Raw genomic sequence first — 15,884 nt, forward strand, 5'->3', positions numbered from 1 at the left:
CTTTTATCAGTAACAACATCTTATTTATTGTTACAGGTACAATTAGTGGCATCAGTAATGGCAACAAGCGACAGAGGCAATATTTGTTGCCTGTACATCACAGATTTCTTTATTTTAACCATATCTCATGAGTTATGCAGTAATATGAGTAGCAGATGGGGCAATAATTAGAAATTTTTCAAGCAAAAATAGCAACGAATTCCTGGTGACAGCTTCTCAATGGGAACAAATGCTGCTACTTTCTGTTTTATAATACATGGAAATTAAACATTTCAGCCTCTTAAACCATATTACACAAGTTGTTGCAGACCGCAGTACAACCAAAATTACTGTGAGAGTGCGAAATGAACTTGTTGCCTTCGAGATTGTTGCTTCAAGGACATGGACCTAGTTAGTTACTGTCTTCAAAGCCACATTGGTGCATCAAGACAGTAATAAAATGGCAATAAAGTGTAGCCAGCCTGCCATCGGTTTGCAATCGAATGAGGTCAAGCTGGCAATCACTGCACATGCATTCTGTTTAGGATAACGCAATAATTAACTGTGAAAAACCAAAGCAAATTTCAAATCTGTTGCCTTTCATTGCAAATCTGTTGCCGTCTACATACATAGAAATTCACATCGAATGCTTACATTCAGAGATCTACAACAAAAATCCTGAAATGTCTCCACAAATAGTTACACAGTTGTTGCAGAATTATAAATTAACTGCAAAATAAAAAACAAGTGCCCCCAATTTTCACATTTGTATAAAATATAACCAGAATTGGCAACCAGCTGAGTTCAGTCCCCTACTGCAAACGAGTCAGGCCGAAAAAGAAAATCATCACCAGGCAACCGCAGGTTTTAACACTAGTGTGGCCAAGCTATTATTGACTCAGTACTGCCACGTGCACCATAAGGATTCGTTTATATATATCCTCAACTGGTTTAAAAGTGTTTAAAAACAGTTGCTAAGTTTACTATTTTTTAAATTATTGATAAAGTTTCTGAGATAATACAAATTGCAAGAAGAGGTTGCACTGTTAAAACTTGAACCGGGCTGTAGAGGACTGGTTTGGCAAACAATTCTGCTAGAAAAATCACAAGTCCAGTGGTGTAATTGTGTGTTCGTCACTGATTCTGTGGACTAACCACAAGGCCCCCCAGACTTTAATCAATGTAATGCCCGTTTTCATTTTACATCTGTCTAATTAACTTGTGTAGAGCATCAGGTTTATGGAAAACCTACTCAGTTGGGACCCAGATACACAGCTGTTATTTCCCTGCACTTTGGTGCCATTTTGTGGCTGTTATAACAACTGGGAAACACATCATGCAAACAAAGCTTCGACTGCCATAAATCAAATGGATTCAATTCTTTGTTGAACTTCCAAACATTTAGTTTTGAACTTATTACTTCCATCTCTTCCGTGTGATTTTGAGAAGCGCTTCTAACGAGTTAATCATCTTTTAATGCTGCATGGCTTAACGCTACATGTTGACTTTAAACCAGCATAAGACCACCGTTTTGGAGCAATTAAGAAATAATAATAATTTTCAGTTTTTCCCATGCTGATTATGTGGAACAACCCAAAATTGCACAGCTATACACTTGCCTAAAGCGCTCTCAATCATATTCCTTGATGTTAAGGTGGTAATACAGTTCGGGGAGAGCCATGTTCTGTGCCTTGTGTCTGGTTTTATGAACTCCAACTTGTGATCCTATTTGTGCGTTTGGCGTCATCCTAAACAAATATCTTGATATATGCTCTATTGAAATCCCATCATATTCAGCAGTATTCTTTCAGAATATTTGAGTTGTCTTGCAGTTTGGACCAAGATACACAGCTGTTAGCCGTCTTTATCAAACAGGCAGTCATTTTTTTAAAATCATACTAAAACTGTAACTGCTGAATTTAAAAAACTCCTCACATGCAATACAGCTATACATTAAAACCAAATTATGGCTACATATTTACATTACAATATTTACTCTTAAACATGTTGCAGTCATTACTAATGTTGCCTTTACTTTGCCAAAGGGGAAACACTGCTTACTTGGGGGTGAGCAGACTACAACAATAAGACTTGTACTGCAAATATTACCCCTAACATGCACATACACACATTCACACTTTCCAATATAAACGCAGGTGGCTGGAAATGGCAATGGCAAGAAGCAGAAGGAAGGAAATGTCAAGATACAGAACAAAGGTGCACAAAAATAAGCCGTTAAGCAACAGCAAAAACAATCTCAGCGATGTTTAAAAAGAAGGTCTTACCCAAGGAACTGCGCTCCTGCGGGACCGACCTCAACAAGTCTGCTGGCCAGGCCTTCTCCTTCCACCATCGGGGGAGGCGACGCCAATTTGTGCCTCTTCACCAGTCGACACGTGATCCGGGTGGGTGCTGTGCACTTTCTGGGCGGGATGATGATTCTCATGCCGTTGTGACGGCTTCCTCTCATGGAACCACCCCTGGCGTCGACCATGAAGCTGACCAGGAACCTGACGGAAAGTAAAAAGTAGGAAGAGCCGGAAAAAGAGGGGGAGAGACGTAGAGTGACAGGAGAGAGAGAAGAAGGGAAACGGAGTGTGCAAAGATAAGAGATAAAACAAAGTGAAGAGAAAAAGAGATAACCAGAGAGGGCAAGTAAAGGGTAAAGAAAAGAAATGGAATAAGAAGAAAAACAAATGTTGGTTTATCAGCTGTACTGATGACCAGAGAGGAGCTTTAGTCGAGGTCCCATGCTGTGATCTTCAAAACACTGACAAAGTAAGTGTGAGTAAAAGGGAGAAAGAGAGGTGAACAAAGAAGAAAAAACAAAAATGTACAGAGGTTTCTGTGCTGGCTATGACTGAAGTTGAAAAAATAAAATAAGAACAAAAACAGCTTTGGCGTGTAGATGTCGCAAATTTGGTAAATCCATTTACAGAAAGTGAATGTTTTTGAATTATGTAAAAACTAGTCGATTCCATAGGATGTCAGATTAAATGTTTTATTGGGGTTTTTTTGTAATGATATATAAATTCGACAGCCAGGACACCAACACAGGAACCTCCAGTGTGTCTTGCCTTTTTACCCACATTAGAAGGTAGCGTACCTCTGTGTGCAGCTCATTTAACTCAATCAAGGAACTTATAAGTCACACACACAGACGCACACCATGCAATACTGTAGCTAAAATGTGGTGTTAGTTTTTATGTTATTTAACAAACAGCACATGAATTGTTGCTTTAACAATATGCTTGAAGGGGATCTGTTATGTGCTTCCTTATTTTCTGTCATACATACACTCCAACTGTCATCTATACTCATATTAAACACAGCCAAAGTTTCAAGAAACGTTTCAGTCAGTTTTTTCTACTCTTGGCCCTGCATGACGCCATAAAGAGGGGCGTGTATGTGAATAAAGCCCCGCCCACCTGCTGTTAAAATCCCCTGCTAACAATTGGCAGCCAATCAAAGAGAGAATGCTTAAATGGAGAGGGAGAGACTCCACAGAGAGCCAGCGTAAGATTCATGCAAAACTATTCTAGCAGAGTCCAAGAATAAAATACTGAGCTGGGTTCACTGTCACATTATAAACCAAACTGACGCTTTTACTGAGTTTCAGTTTTAACATTTTGATCTACAATGACATATCTGCCATGTTTTTACTGACTATTTAAAGCTAATCCTGTGATTGTCAAGACAGTAGAGGCTTGCTGCTGGAGAATGCAAAAACCATAACACATGGCTAAAGCATATGTCAGCAACATTAAATTTAAAAGTCACATTCGGTCAGATCTGGCAACACAGACTCTTTCAGATCAGTTAGAAACTCAAAGATTTTCTCCTAACAAACAGGAAGGAATAAATACAGGGATAACAGTCCGAAACACTTTACGTCAAGTCTGTAACAACACAGGGTGAGAACAGCAAACACAGATGTTATGAGTGAATATAAAAGGGAAGGTGCAATGTCATCGGGAAATAAAATAAAATAAAAAAAGGTAGTGGTGGTGATAAAAAGAAGGCAACCAATCACAGTCAATCACCTGCTGTCGTACTGCGGGAGCGGAGAGGAAAAACTGCAGGATGGACGACAAAGCAACGCAGGAGTGACAGGTCAACCACAGAGCTTTGTAATCGGAAATACAGCTGAGAAGATCATTATTAATGAACCCCAAGTTAAAGGAAGAATTTGAGGGAAAACTGTGGGAAATAGTCTTAATTGCTGTTTTGTGGAGATTAGAATGAGGAGATTGTCTTCTTTATTCGTTAAACAGCCAGCAGCCAATTACATCACACAGGCAAAAGAACTGTATTTTTGTCTTTATACGGCTTTAACATAGGTGATATAACATGTTGATAATCAAGCTTTAGAGCTGCCTGTAGGTGGATTTTCCACTGGACAGAGCCAGTGTAGCAGTTTCCCTCTCTCCCATCTTTGCACTAATCTAAAGATAACCAGCTGCTGGCAGTGGCTTCATTCCCCCCCCCCCCCCCCCCCCCCCCAGTCTTCTTCTCTAAATCTACCCTTGAAAGGCAAATTTCCACCATTACCAAACATGTCAAATAAAACTTTGTTTAAAATATTGCTTTATCTTCCTTTACTTAAGTAACAGATATAATTTAAGTAATCCTAACTTAACAGTTTATCCATTAAAGACAAGTAGAGAAAAAGTAATGCCTGATGAAGCTATACGCTGCCTGACCAAAAACACTCACCACCTGCGTTTAACCAAGCAAATACGTAAGAGTCTTCCATAATATGTTTAGATTGGAAACAGGTTAATTATCTCTAAGTGATGCAGTGAGTAGCTTCTCATTTCTCATGCAAACACATTGTAAGACATGTTTCAGAAGAGTCAAACAAACTGTAGTCCTATCAGTGAGGCTAATCAGAATTAAAGGCTTCAGTTTAATAAGGAGTATAAAGATTGGACTCTGTAAACAAATCTATGTGGTAAATGTGGACAGGATGAGTCCAGTTTACCCTGCTCCAGAGTGATGGGGGCCTCAGGCACCAGGAGTAGTTGATGAAGCGATATACCCATCATGCCTTGTGCTTGCTGTGTTATAATCTAGGGTTGCTTTAGTTGGTGATATCTGGTTTAATATATGTTATATACCCCAGAAATGAGGTCAGCTGAATACCTGTATATACTGAATGACCACATTTTTTAAACAGTGCATTGTTTCTTCTCTGATGGCATATTCTAAGATAACAAATTGTAAAAGAGTGGTTCAGTCCAGGCCTTAGAAACTTGGGATGTGCTTTACGCAGTGGTCTGATTTTCACATAAACAAGGCGAAGTTTTGATAAAAAATTAATGCAACTATAATTTTTTTTGGCCGGGCAGTGTACGTAACTTTCAAACGAGTCCCTTAATGGGCAATTAACCAAGAGGTTAAGATTACCTGTTACAGCTGCTGCGAGAGACAATGAGTTATGTGACCTTCAAATCAAGGTGAGGAGGAGCCAACTTTCCAGCTTTACTTTGTTGTGACTAAAAGTTTCTTTTTAACAGCAGTTTCTAGTTACACCTGTTTGTTATTAATGTTTGATTTTTTTTTAAATTACAGAACTCCTCGAAGTATTAGCTTTAAAGACTTAAAAAGGGTGAAGAAAAAATGCTGCATGTATGAGCTGCCTTGTCAGAGGGAAAGAAAATGAGACAGCAAGAAGAACAAACAGAAAACACACAATAAGCAGAAGGAGATGATGACAGTCACTTCATCCTTTCCTCTAAAGGGTATAAAACTAGTAAGCCGTTTTCCTTCCTCTCCTTCCACTTTTTCACTCCATCTTTGTGATTAAGTCAGATATTTTCCCTTTTTACTCCCCCCACTCTTTCCTCCTGTTCTTATCCATTCACATTTTCAAACATGCTTACCCAGAGTGTATTGGTGAGGACACTAGGTTGACATTATCCAGTGCATCTGCAGTCCAGCTGTACCTCCTCAGAGAGTCGCTGTCAAAGTCCTTAGCCGCTGCCAAATGCTGTGGAGAAGACAACAGAGTCAGTGCAATTCACGAGTGTGTGAAAATCTAAGCTAACTTCTCCTTTTAATGTAAAGACTTGCTTTTGCACATGCAAGGCTAATAGTGTGGAGGCTACAGATTTTTCAATATTCCTTATTTAATGTCAAAGTTTAGACGGGGATCACTAGTTTTGTAGATATTTCTTGCAAATTTATGAATGAGTCATAAAATAATTTCTTCACGAGAAAGACAGCAGCAGATGTCGCTTAGCGTAAAAAAAAAAATCAGGAGATGTTACATTTCATTAGAACACAAGCTGTCAAAAACATCTTGATGACATTCAAAACGAAGCTCGGAGTAAAATGCAAATGAAAAATCACCACATTAAGGATCAAAAGAAAAAACAGACATCAGATGGCAGAAAACAAGCGACTAAAAATGTTTACAGACAGACAGATGCACTGACACCAGGCCCGTTGTGTCATCAGTCTGAGGATGCTCTTGAAAGATTCAGATTCACTATTTATATTCCAGATGTGCACCAATATGACATGTCAAGTTGAAGGCCATGCTTCAAACAGGAAATTAAAGCTAAGATTTTAGAGTACTTCTGAAAACTCGCTCACATTTAATGAGGAAAAAATACTTGGAGTATTATATTAATCTCCAAATTGCTACAGAAAAACGGGGAGTGACAAAGACACAAAGTTTGGTTTTACTTATCCAAGGCACATGGATAAGTAAAAACAGGGAGGCTACTCTACTAAAACACTGTAAATACACGCAGTACGGTAACAACTGAATCCAACTGATGAAATAAGTGATATAAAAAAAGAAAAGTTAACAATGCTTTACACAACTAAATGATACCAACATGTGGAAACCCACTGACACGAAGAGTGCATAATGACTTCTACATCTACCTTATTGTGTTGCTCTACAATGAAAGACTTTTCCTTACGAAGCATCTGGAGGAGCGTTAGAGGAAACAAGTGGTTATTCAATTATTCAATAACTAGTACATCTTTACTCTCCAGTTACACAATCATATGTCCCAGTGTCATAAATTTGCAGATAGTCTCAGATGTAGGTTTTTTTTTTTTAAATTTCAGTTAAATAGACCCCACAGAGTTTTTGACCACTCTTTGTGCAAAGGAGCAAAGTTTTTAATTCAGAGTTAAACCATATTATCCAGTTCTGGGTCCAAATGCCCCTTCAGCTTGCAAAAGCAATCAAATATAAAAGAACCAGTCAGAGTTTCAAACAAAAGTCCAAATTATTTTTATCTAATAAAATTATCTGTTTTTTTGTGTAAATCTAGTAAAATGGTCAGTTGTGTTACAGTCAAGCATTAACTAAAAAAATAAAGGTTTGAAGAGGTTGAGTGGTGTTCAGTGGGATTTTTAAATCGACTGGAGGAGGATAGATAACCTCCACTGATATTATACATGATGGAAAAGGCGTAGGCCTGTTGTGTCAGCTACATTAGAGGCTCTACGCAGATTCAATGCAGAATTAAATTATGCAATAGCAACACGATAGCTAGCTGACATATAAAGATTTTGTACCATGTTCTGGCTGAAGTAATTCCCAAAGAAAAGAAAAGAAAAAAGCAAAACTGTTTAGCAGTTTTCAGCAGGTTTCAGCTTTTTTGTGGATAGCAAACCAAGTAGTTCAATGAGTCATGTTTGGTGCCAATTTTACATTTTAAGAAACAGAGATGCACATTTGCCACTGCTTATGCAAGAAAGACTTTACCTGTCACTTCACAGGCAAGCATAATCTTTATCCGCGCTGTCATTGAACTCATGGGTATTCTATGAACAAGTTTTACTTGAACTTCTTCTTCTTCTTCTTAACCTTAAATGCTATTTTCTTGCATCTTTCAAGTAAGTGGGACATCACAATAATCCCTCTTAGATAGCAGCAGGTAGCACTAATCTCATTTCCTCTTTCAGTAAATTGTAACTTGATTGATCGTCTTTATGTCAGTGGCAACACAAGTGTAAGAGGATTGGTGTATTGCATAGCCTCTGGCACAGCACCAAGACACCTTGGTACATTTGGAGACAGAAGTGTGTCACTTGTGAAGTTAATGACCAGCGGATTACCGGCTGAGAGAATTAAACTAAGGGAGCAGCCAGCAAGAGGTATGAAGCATAGCACGAGCAGCTTCAAACTGATTTTTTGCTCCCACTAGAGTAGCTTTGCATGATTTGCAATTCATAATAATCCTTATTATATGAGCAGCCTCTCACTTCATCCAAAATCTGAAACTAGCTGATTCAGAGCCCATCACCCCTCCTTTAAGCCAACTTTATTGTGATTGGCTGCTCCTTGCAAACAGAAGATTTGAACAGCAGCTGGATGTGACTTTTATGTGTGATGTCCATATTAGGGACTTTGTGAAACAGAGTTTAGAGCAGTCTGGATTATTTGTAAATACACTGACCTCATTATTTGACACGTTGGCCCTGGTTATGTTAGAGATTAAACATTGTAACATGATTCATGTGACAGGAAATAAGAAAAAGCACAATAAGTCCACTTTTAAGACCCGAAGGTCCAGTCAGTGTACGTACCATCTCCTTACTCGGCGCCAGTATCTCCTCTATCATCATGCTGTCCCGTGTAAACGAGCTCCGGTTCAGCATGTTGGACCTATCAGAACTGAAGGAACGAAGGCTTGGTGTGGTTGTCGTAGTAGATTACCAAGACAACAGTCACAGTGATGGAAAGGGGAGGTGAGGAAGAGGAGGAGGAGGAGGTGGTGGTGGTAGGGGGGAGGGAGGGGGGGGGGGGGCAGAGGGTAAAGGGGTATGAAAGTGAACAGAAAAAACAAAACAAAAAAAACAAACACAAACACATTAAATGCATGCAGCTTCCAGGAACCTGACTGTATGGCACCAGAGACAACAACAACCACAAGAAAACAGATTAAAAGCTGAGAGAAATGACTGATGTGTAATTTCGCTGAAGTGATTAAAAATCGAAATAAAAAATTTCAGATGCAGATGAGATTGTACTTCTGGGGCGATCAGTGTACAGTACTGGTATTTACCCATAATAATGACAACTTTGTTGATAATCAGCTGGCACTATTTTGACTCCTCATGTCTTTGTATACATCTGTCAGCTTGTGCAGGCTGTAATGTTGTTTGTGATGGGAGCTTTGAGACAAACTTTTATGAGGCAAATAAAAAGCATTCCTGAGCGATGACATGACGAATGTTTGCCTGCAACATCCCAACAGCAATTACATCAGTGCCATTAGCTTTATGCAAGTAAACTATTGTGAACCAATTAACTATCAATGGCAGGAAGTGCTCTACAGCACAACTCTAAGTGCTAAAATCACAAGGCTGTGGAAACCAAGAGCAGATGTGGCTGCAACAGATTTATTTTTTCATACAATTATCCAAAGATTTTACATTTATAGCTGGGAGTCCTTTTTCCATTCATTCCATTCAATTGATTAGTGTCTCCAGGACTCAAAAGTTATGTCCTCAACATATATTATTCCTGAAGAAGAAAAAAAAAAGTTTTATTTCAAATTGGTGGAATAATTTCGGGGGGATGTTAATAATGGATTGCATTTATATAGCGCTTTACAATTCCACTATTCATTCACTCTCACATTCACACACTGGTGGAGGCAAGCTACAGTTGTAGCCACAGCTGCCCTGAGGCAGACTGACAGAAGCGAGGCTGCCATATTGCGCCATCGACCCCTCTGGCCATCACCAGTAGGTGGTAGGTGAAATGTCTTGCCCAAGGACACAACGTCCGAGCCGGGGCTCGAACCGGCAACCTTCCGGCTACAAGACGAACTGCCAACTCTTGAGCCACGATCGCAGAGATAAATGTATATTGCATGAAACTGTGTACTAGTTAAACTAAAGGAAACTGCAGAACAAAAATGTTTAATGATCTTAATGAGGGCATAATTAGCAGTCTTGATTTTCTATAAAAAGCCAAAGATATGATTTAAAAAAAGACTGGACGATATCTGACTTCTGTTACAGCCCATAGTTAAAGTCAGTCTTGTGTTGTGAAGCTATTCAGTACTGAAAGAGGTTCACTTGTCCTGTCCAAACAACAATCTAAATAACATTAAATTCATTTGTACAGCTCCAACTTAAAATTTGAATACTTTTACAAGTAATTCTACTTCTAGCAATTTCTCATTAATGTTGCTCTGGGACTATCACTGCAACTGACCAAATTTATGCTGTCACAGCTTTGGAAATCAGGGAAAATAACTATAACAACTATAGTTACTATAGTAATAAAGTGCTACTCAACCTGTTTGCAGGGATTTATTTATTTTGGTTTGTTTGTTTTTCAGCTTTTTCAGCTGTGTCTCTGTGACATCAACCACAGAGGTGAAGTCCCAGAGATCTGCAAGAATCATTTTTTTCACCTTCGCCAGGTTGATGGTTTAAAATTGGACCTGATAAGCCAGGGGCGAAGGATCTAACTATGACACAGAATTGATTAACAGCGTGTTAATATATCTTTAGATGATAGATAATCCTCCTTCTCTCATTCTGATAATGGTCATAGTGCTATGATAATAATTTTATATGTTATGCAGCAGGCTTGAAACTTGCAGCTGAGCCCATAAAATCAGCAGGAAAGTGTTTACTGAGGTCGGAAAAATGGACGTGAATGCTGGCTTTAGACAGACCTCGATACAACAAAAGGATTTTTCTTTTACAGACTATGCTTGCAATGTTATGAGATGACAAAAATGTCACTTGGCATGGATTTGTTTCTTCCACAATAACATTGCAATTTCACATTGCGATTTGATTTTGGAACTACTTATCCACATGAAATCACATTTGATATCTTTATTACTGAGTGTTCAGTATATATTCTCTGAAAGTATTCAGGGATAAACTATTTGAGCCTAAACTGATGAAGGCAATAGCATCCTCATTGCCTACAGATATCAGTTCAGGTCCCTGGAAGCTTGATGGAGAAATCAAAATTATGCAAAGCTCCACCTTTGTGGAAAACCCACAAAGACCAAGATACAGTCAAACATAAAAATAAACACCACTATTCTCTATAGCCAGCTGAGCGCTTTTCAACTGAAAGTAAGAAATCAGACAGAGATCACACAGGTGAACCACAGCAAACACACAGTGCCACAGAGTTAACAAAACTGGTCAAGATCATTGCGTTAGTAGTCAAATGTGTTAAACAAATATGGTCAATATGCATTACACTGAACCACAGAGTCATGATACTGATAGCAACTGGGGTTTAAGGGAGTGGGGAAGGGGTGAGATGGGGGAGGTATAGCGAGGCCTCGTCATGCCTTGAGTCTTACCTGACTTTCGGACTAACGTTAACAACGGACATGAGGAGAGAATAAAACATCATGAACAAACAGAGGAGTGGACAGAAAGACGAGAAGCCAGAGCACAGATGCAGGTTGGTACAATGATGACAAATGGCTGACTGCCTAACCAGCTGCCTGAAACTTTGTGCATGAGGGAGGAGTTGCAAATAGGGAGGTGTTAGAGTATTCCAGCTCTGAGATCTGAATGACCCTTAATCTCTGAGGAGAAACATGTGCCTCGATAGCTGCTAAATGCGCCACCATTCTCATCAGTTAGCTATGGTTTGCCTGCTTTTTGTTGCTCTGCGGGTATGAAGCACTTAGTTTTATTTGAGTTTTATCTGTTGTAGCTATAAAAAAAGGGGGAGAACAAAAAGACTGAAACCAAATAGCCCGTGTTTCAGGCCATGGAACCAAATCAGATGTTTGTAAAACTCCAAACATTCTAGAGCTGAGATGAACTGCACACAGATGATAATTCTCCATCTCATCACATTGAATAAGACTTTAAATCTGATCTATTCTTACAACAAACTTCCACTATTTTCATTGTACATGTAAAATGACAATAGAAGGCTATTTTATTCTATTCTTTCTAACAAAAAAAGATTGCTAAGTTGAAATTGGGGATCAGAATTTGTATTACATCAACCTCTAGTATCATAAATTATGCAGGATACTCATGTTCTGCTGTTAATATTATGAGGAAAACCTGGAAGGCACTTTCTAAAACTTTTTTATTTTTATAACATTTTTATTAAAATTTATTATCTTCTAGATGGACTGCACTGGAAGTTATTTGAACCAATTACTGCATGAGAAACCAGTTTGTTAAACTATCTCTAAGCTAGATTGGTCAAACACACACACACACACGCACGCACAGACATCACCCCTCAAACAGTGTGTGTTGATCTAACCCAGCACTCAAGGCCATGCAATCGAACGTGCTTCTAATTTCCTGTGGCTCAGCGTGCATGTGTGTCACGCTTTAGATATTCAATAACCCCTCCCTCTTCAGCCAGTTGCACAAGTGTCAATATTTTCATACAAGCATAAAGTTCAGCAGTTGCAGGGTGCAAACTGTAACCTCTGGGTGTGTTTGTGTGTGTGACATGTAGGGATCAGAATAATGGAAAGCTACATTGTTATTTAAAATCTTCTGACATACAAACAAGATCATTTCAACTTAAAAACCTGCAGCTCTGTGAGTTTATCCATTTTCTGTGTGCAAACTGTATTTTTAGATCATGAGGTATCACAAGATTTCTTGTGCTGTTAAAAGTAGTTCATGAACTCTGTTCTGATTAACACTGCAGTATCTAGTCAAGCAGTAACTGTGTCTGAAAAAGACCCATTAAATAAAGATAAAATGCACTACAAAAGAATAGATGACCACAAATGAAGACAAGCATCTGCCCAACTATTTTTCCATAAAAATCCATAAACTCGTGTGAAAGAGCAGTTTCTTGTTTTGTACTTTAGAGGTTTTATTTTAAAACCATTTGACCTATGCTACGCCCATGTTTTTTCTTTTAGGTCTTTGCTGAAAAAGTTCCACAGCACACGTTATCTGCAGATCTTTGTAAAATATGTGGTATGAGAAGATTGGTGACGTAGTGATAGCTTGCAGCCACCTGACTGCTTGCAAGGAAGCTCTGTTTAAATCAATAAAGGGCTAATCAAGGGGCTAAGTCGGTTAGGTTGGTAATCGCTTTCTTCACAAGATTTTTTCACCTTTAACTAGTCTTTAAACCTTCATTCTTTTGCAAATACTCTACTATTTGTCTGTTCCCATGTCAGATATTAGGCTGTATAAAGAGACAAAGGTGATTCTGCCTGACACAGTGACTTGTCTAAATAAATCGCAACATAGCTACACCCTTTATCATCTATTTTATTCTAAATGCCACCATCACCAAGTTAATAGACCTAAACTTCCAGAGGAGACCATAAAATCATCATGAAAAGGTTTAGTGAGGTCATAATTTAAGTCAGAATTAAGGTCAGTTTCTTAATCTTTTTACAAACAGAAGAGTTGCACCTTGCTGGCCTTCAGCAAGATTGCACGTTTAAGATAGTTGTCTTCACATTTTAAACCCAGAAGCTATGCCTGGATCTATAAGAGTCGTGGATCTATAAATACTGCTTCTGGGAAAATGCTGAAACAAAACTACAACCGTGGTAATTTTTTTTTAGCCATGGAAATTTTATATTTTTGTAAACCTCCACATTTCTCACAGTCGGCAGCTGCAATGTTATGTATGTCATAACAACTGATGTTACAATGCTACATGTAGAAAACATACAAAAGCTAGGAACAGACACAGCACAAACACAAATTGCTGCATGTTATAGCATGTTACCTCTGAGATCGTGCCCCAATGCTGAAGCCCATGTAGCCGTCCTGAGGGAGTGAGTCGTCGCCCAGTTCCCGCAGATCCTGGGGGGCCATATATTTGTCCGTGTCCCCCGTCATCGCATCGTCACCTGGTGGTTTAAAACACAGAGAGCGTTAACTTTACAAAAAAGGTTCTGCATACATTTTTACTCTCGTCTGCAGAAGGTAATGCCAAAACTTTAAGGTCACAGTCTCTTCAATCAATAACTGCTTTCTGGGTTTCTTTTAGCAAGTTAGATCTTTAACACAAATCTGTGCTGCCCAGTCAGTTGGCCCTGTTTTTTATCATTCATGCAGACCAAAACACACACACACACACACACACACACACACACACACACACACACACACACACACACACACACACACACACACACACACACACACACACACACACACTGGCTCTTTTAGACAGATCAATGCAGCTTCTGCCTACAGGCTGTTTTCCAGTCCAGTTTTGGTTCAACAAACACAAACAAAAGTCCTGCTGTCACTGAAAGCTTTTTGTCTCTGTCTCCTGGTGACAAAAAATGGTTAACAGTAACAAGTGAAGCTTGGAAACAGCAAATAATTCCACTATCAGGGCCTACAAAACTAACTTTTATATCAAAATAAAGGTACGTTTTCAGCAGGTTTAACTGACCACAAGAAGAAAATGCTTTCTCTGCAGCCGAGCCCCAGGACATCATTGCAAGTATGTTGCAAAGAAGTGGTTAGAAACATACGTTACAGGTGTCGCAAGAAAACAGGTAGGAGCATGCTATTCCCCTCAGAGGTACAGTAGTTCCTATCCTACTGATGAACCTGTGACTGCAGAGTTAAAAAAGCGAGGGGAGGAGAGCAAGTGCATGCAGGCGGAAAAATGAGGGGAAAGAAAAGGAAGGCATTCCAACAACCACAAAGCAACAGAGACCCCCCCTCTCCTTCTCGTGTCCCCTCACCCCCTGCTGGTACAGCACCCCTCCCCCTAAACTTTCTCTCTCTTTCTTGCACACACACATATTCACAAACATTTTACAGACCCCATCTGGCCACATTCCAACCCATTCTCCGGGAACCCTTCTCATCTCAGCTTCAACATGAGCAGAAACCCCCTCCTCAGTTAGCCACAAACTCACCTCCTGCTTTAAAGCACTTCATTCAGCCACAAGTCCAGTTTGGAGGATTTTGCCCTGAACTAACTTTTCCTCGACTTGTAACCTCCCTTTAGCTCTCTGTCGCTCTCTCCTGCACACACTGTCTATCTTTCTTTCACAGCCCGGCACTCACACAAACAGATCGGCTTTCTCCCGCCTACCCACTCCAGGATTATCCAGTGTGTGTGTGTGAGTGTGTGTGTGTGTGTTTCCGAACAGACACCTAGAGCTCACTGCAAGACAGAAATAGTAAGTGGGTGTGTGACTTAGACTTAGCCGTCTAACACTGAAACTGGATGTACACATAGAGTGGAATGCACAAACTCTGTTTTCCTTAACTTCCAGTTCTCAATCTTGTGATTTCTATTCGTGCACTGGTTTGTTTACATATCATATTGTATGTCTCTTTAATTTCCAAAGCACGGCTGACTCTGTCTGCCCCCCCCCCCCCCCCCCTTTTTTTTTATCTCTCTTGCTTCTCCATGTAAATTCTTTGGTGTCAGTCACAAATGACCTCACTCATTCAGCTGCTTTGCATGTCAGAAAGTTGTAACTTTGCCACGTCTTTCCTGAATCAGATATTATGCAAATATCTAATAAAGAACTGGAACTTGCAGCTTGGTAGAAAATTGAAAAGCCATTCCAAGTCCAGCAAAATGTGCTGATAATAATGCAGAGGTTCTAGACTGCAGTATGGGCAGAGTGAGCTTTGGTGACTAAAAGCAACCTTCGCCAAATTTAGCTTAAGATTCTAACAATGTGACTTCTGCCACAACCCACATGAAAACAAAGGATGAAGCAATGCAGATTATACCGGTTGGCACTGACACCGAAGCATCTAGAGACACGAGGGAAATACAGGCATGTATTTATCTGTGCAACAAACCGATGTTGTACATTGTCATGGATAATGTGGATAATGCAAATTCTTCACTTGTATACACACTTTTTTAGATTCTAGTCAACAAAACCAATACTCAGTGTATCTGCAGTAGTTGCAATTCAACATGTTATTTTCATGAACATGTTTTCTTTCTACAT

The 15,884-nt window shown here is 39.4% G+C and overlaps 1 protein-coding gene across 29 annotated transcripts in view; it reads right to left on the bottom strand.

Annotated features, from left to right (window-relative positions):
- Positions 1–15,884, bottom strand: part of ank3b (ankyrin 3b) — a 176,265-nt gene that overhangs the window by 35,198 nt on the left and 125,183 nt on the right. For 15 of the 29 annotated variants that reach the window (XM_026178137.1, XM_026178136.1, XM_026178135.1 and 12 more), the window contains 6 exons: positions 13,673–13,796; positions 8,536–8,638; positions 6,877–6,921; positions 5,865–5,971; positions 4,023–4,055; positions 2,265–2,489 (listed from right to left, as the gene is read on the bottom strand). In XM_026178137.1, the coding sequence (XP_026033922.1) occupies positions 2,265–2,489; positions 4,023–4,055; positions 5,865–5,971; positions 6,877–6,921; positions 8,536–8,638; positions 13,673–13,796 (637 nt within the window). Of the gene's footprint in view, positions 1–2,264; positions 2,490–4,022; positions 4,056–5,864; positions 5,972–6,876; positions 6,922–8,535; positions 8,639–11,294; positions 11,307–13,672; positions 13,797–14,350; positions 14,586–14,825; positions 15,258–15,884 lie in introns of those variants that run through there. The other 14 variants (XM_026178117.1, XM_026178132.1, XM_026178145.1 and 11 more) reach the window with 7 other exon arrangements.

Source organism: Astatotilapia calliptera, chromosome 8, assembly GCF_900246225.1.
Source record: "Astatotilapia calliptera chromosome 8, fAstCal1.2, whole genome shotgun sequence".
Classification (NCBI taxonomy): Eukaryota; Metazoa; Chordata; class Actinopteri; order Cichliformes; family Cichlidae; genus Astatotilapia; species Astatotilapia calliptera.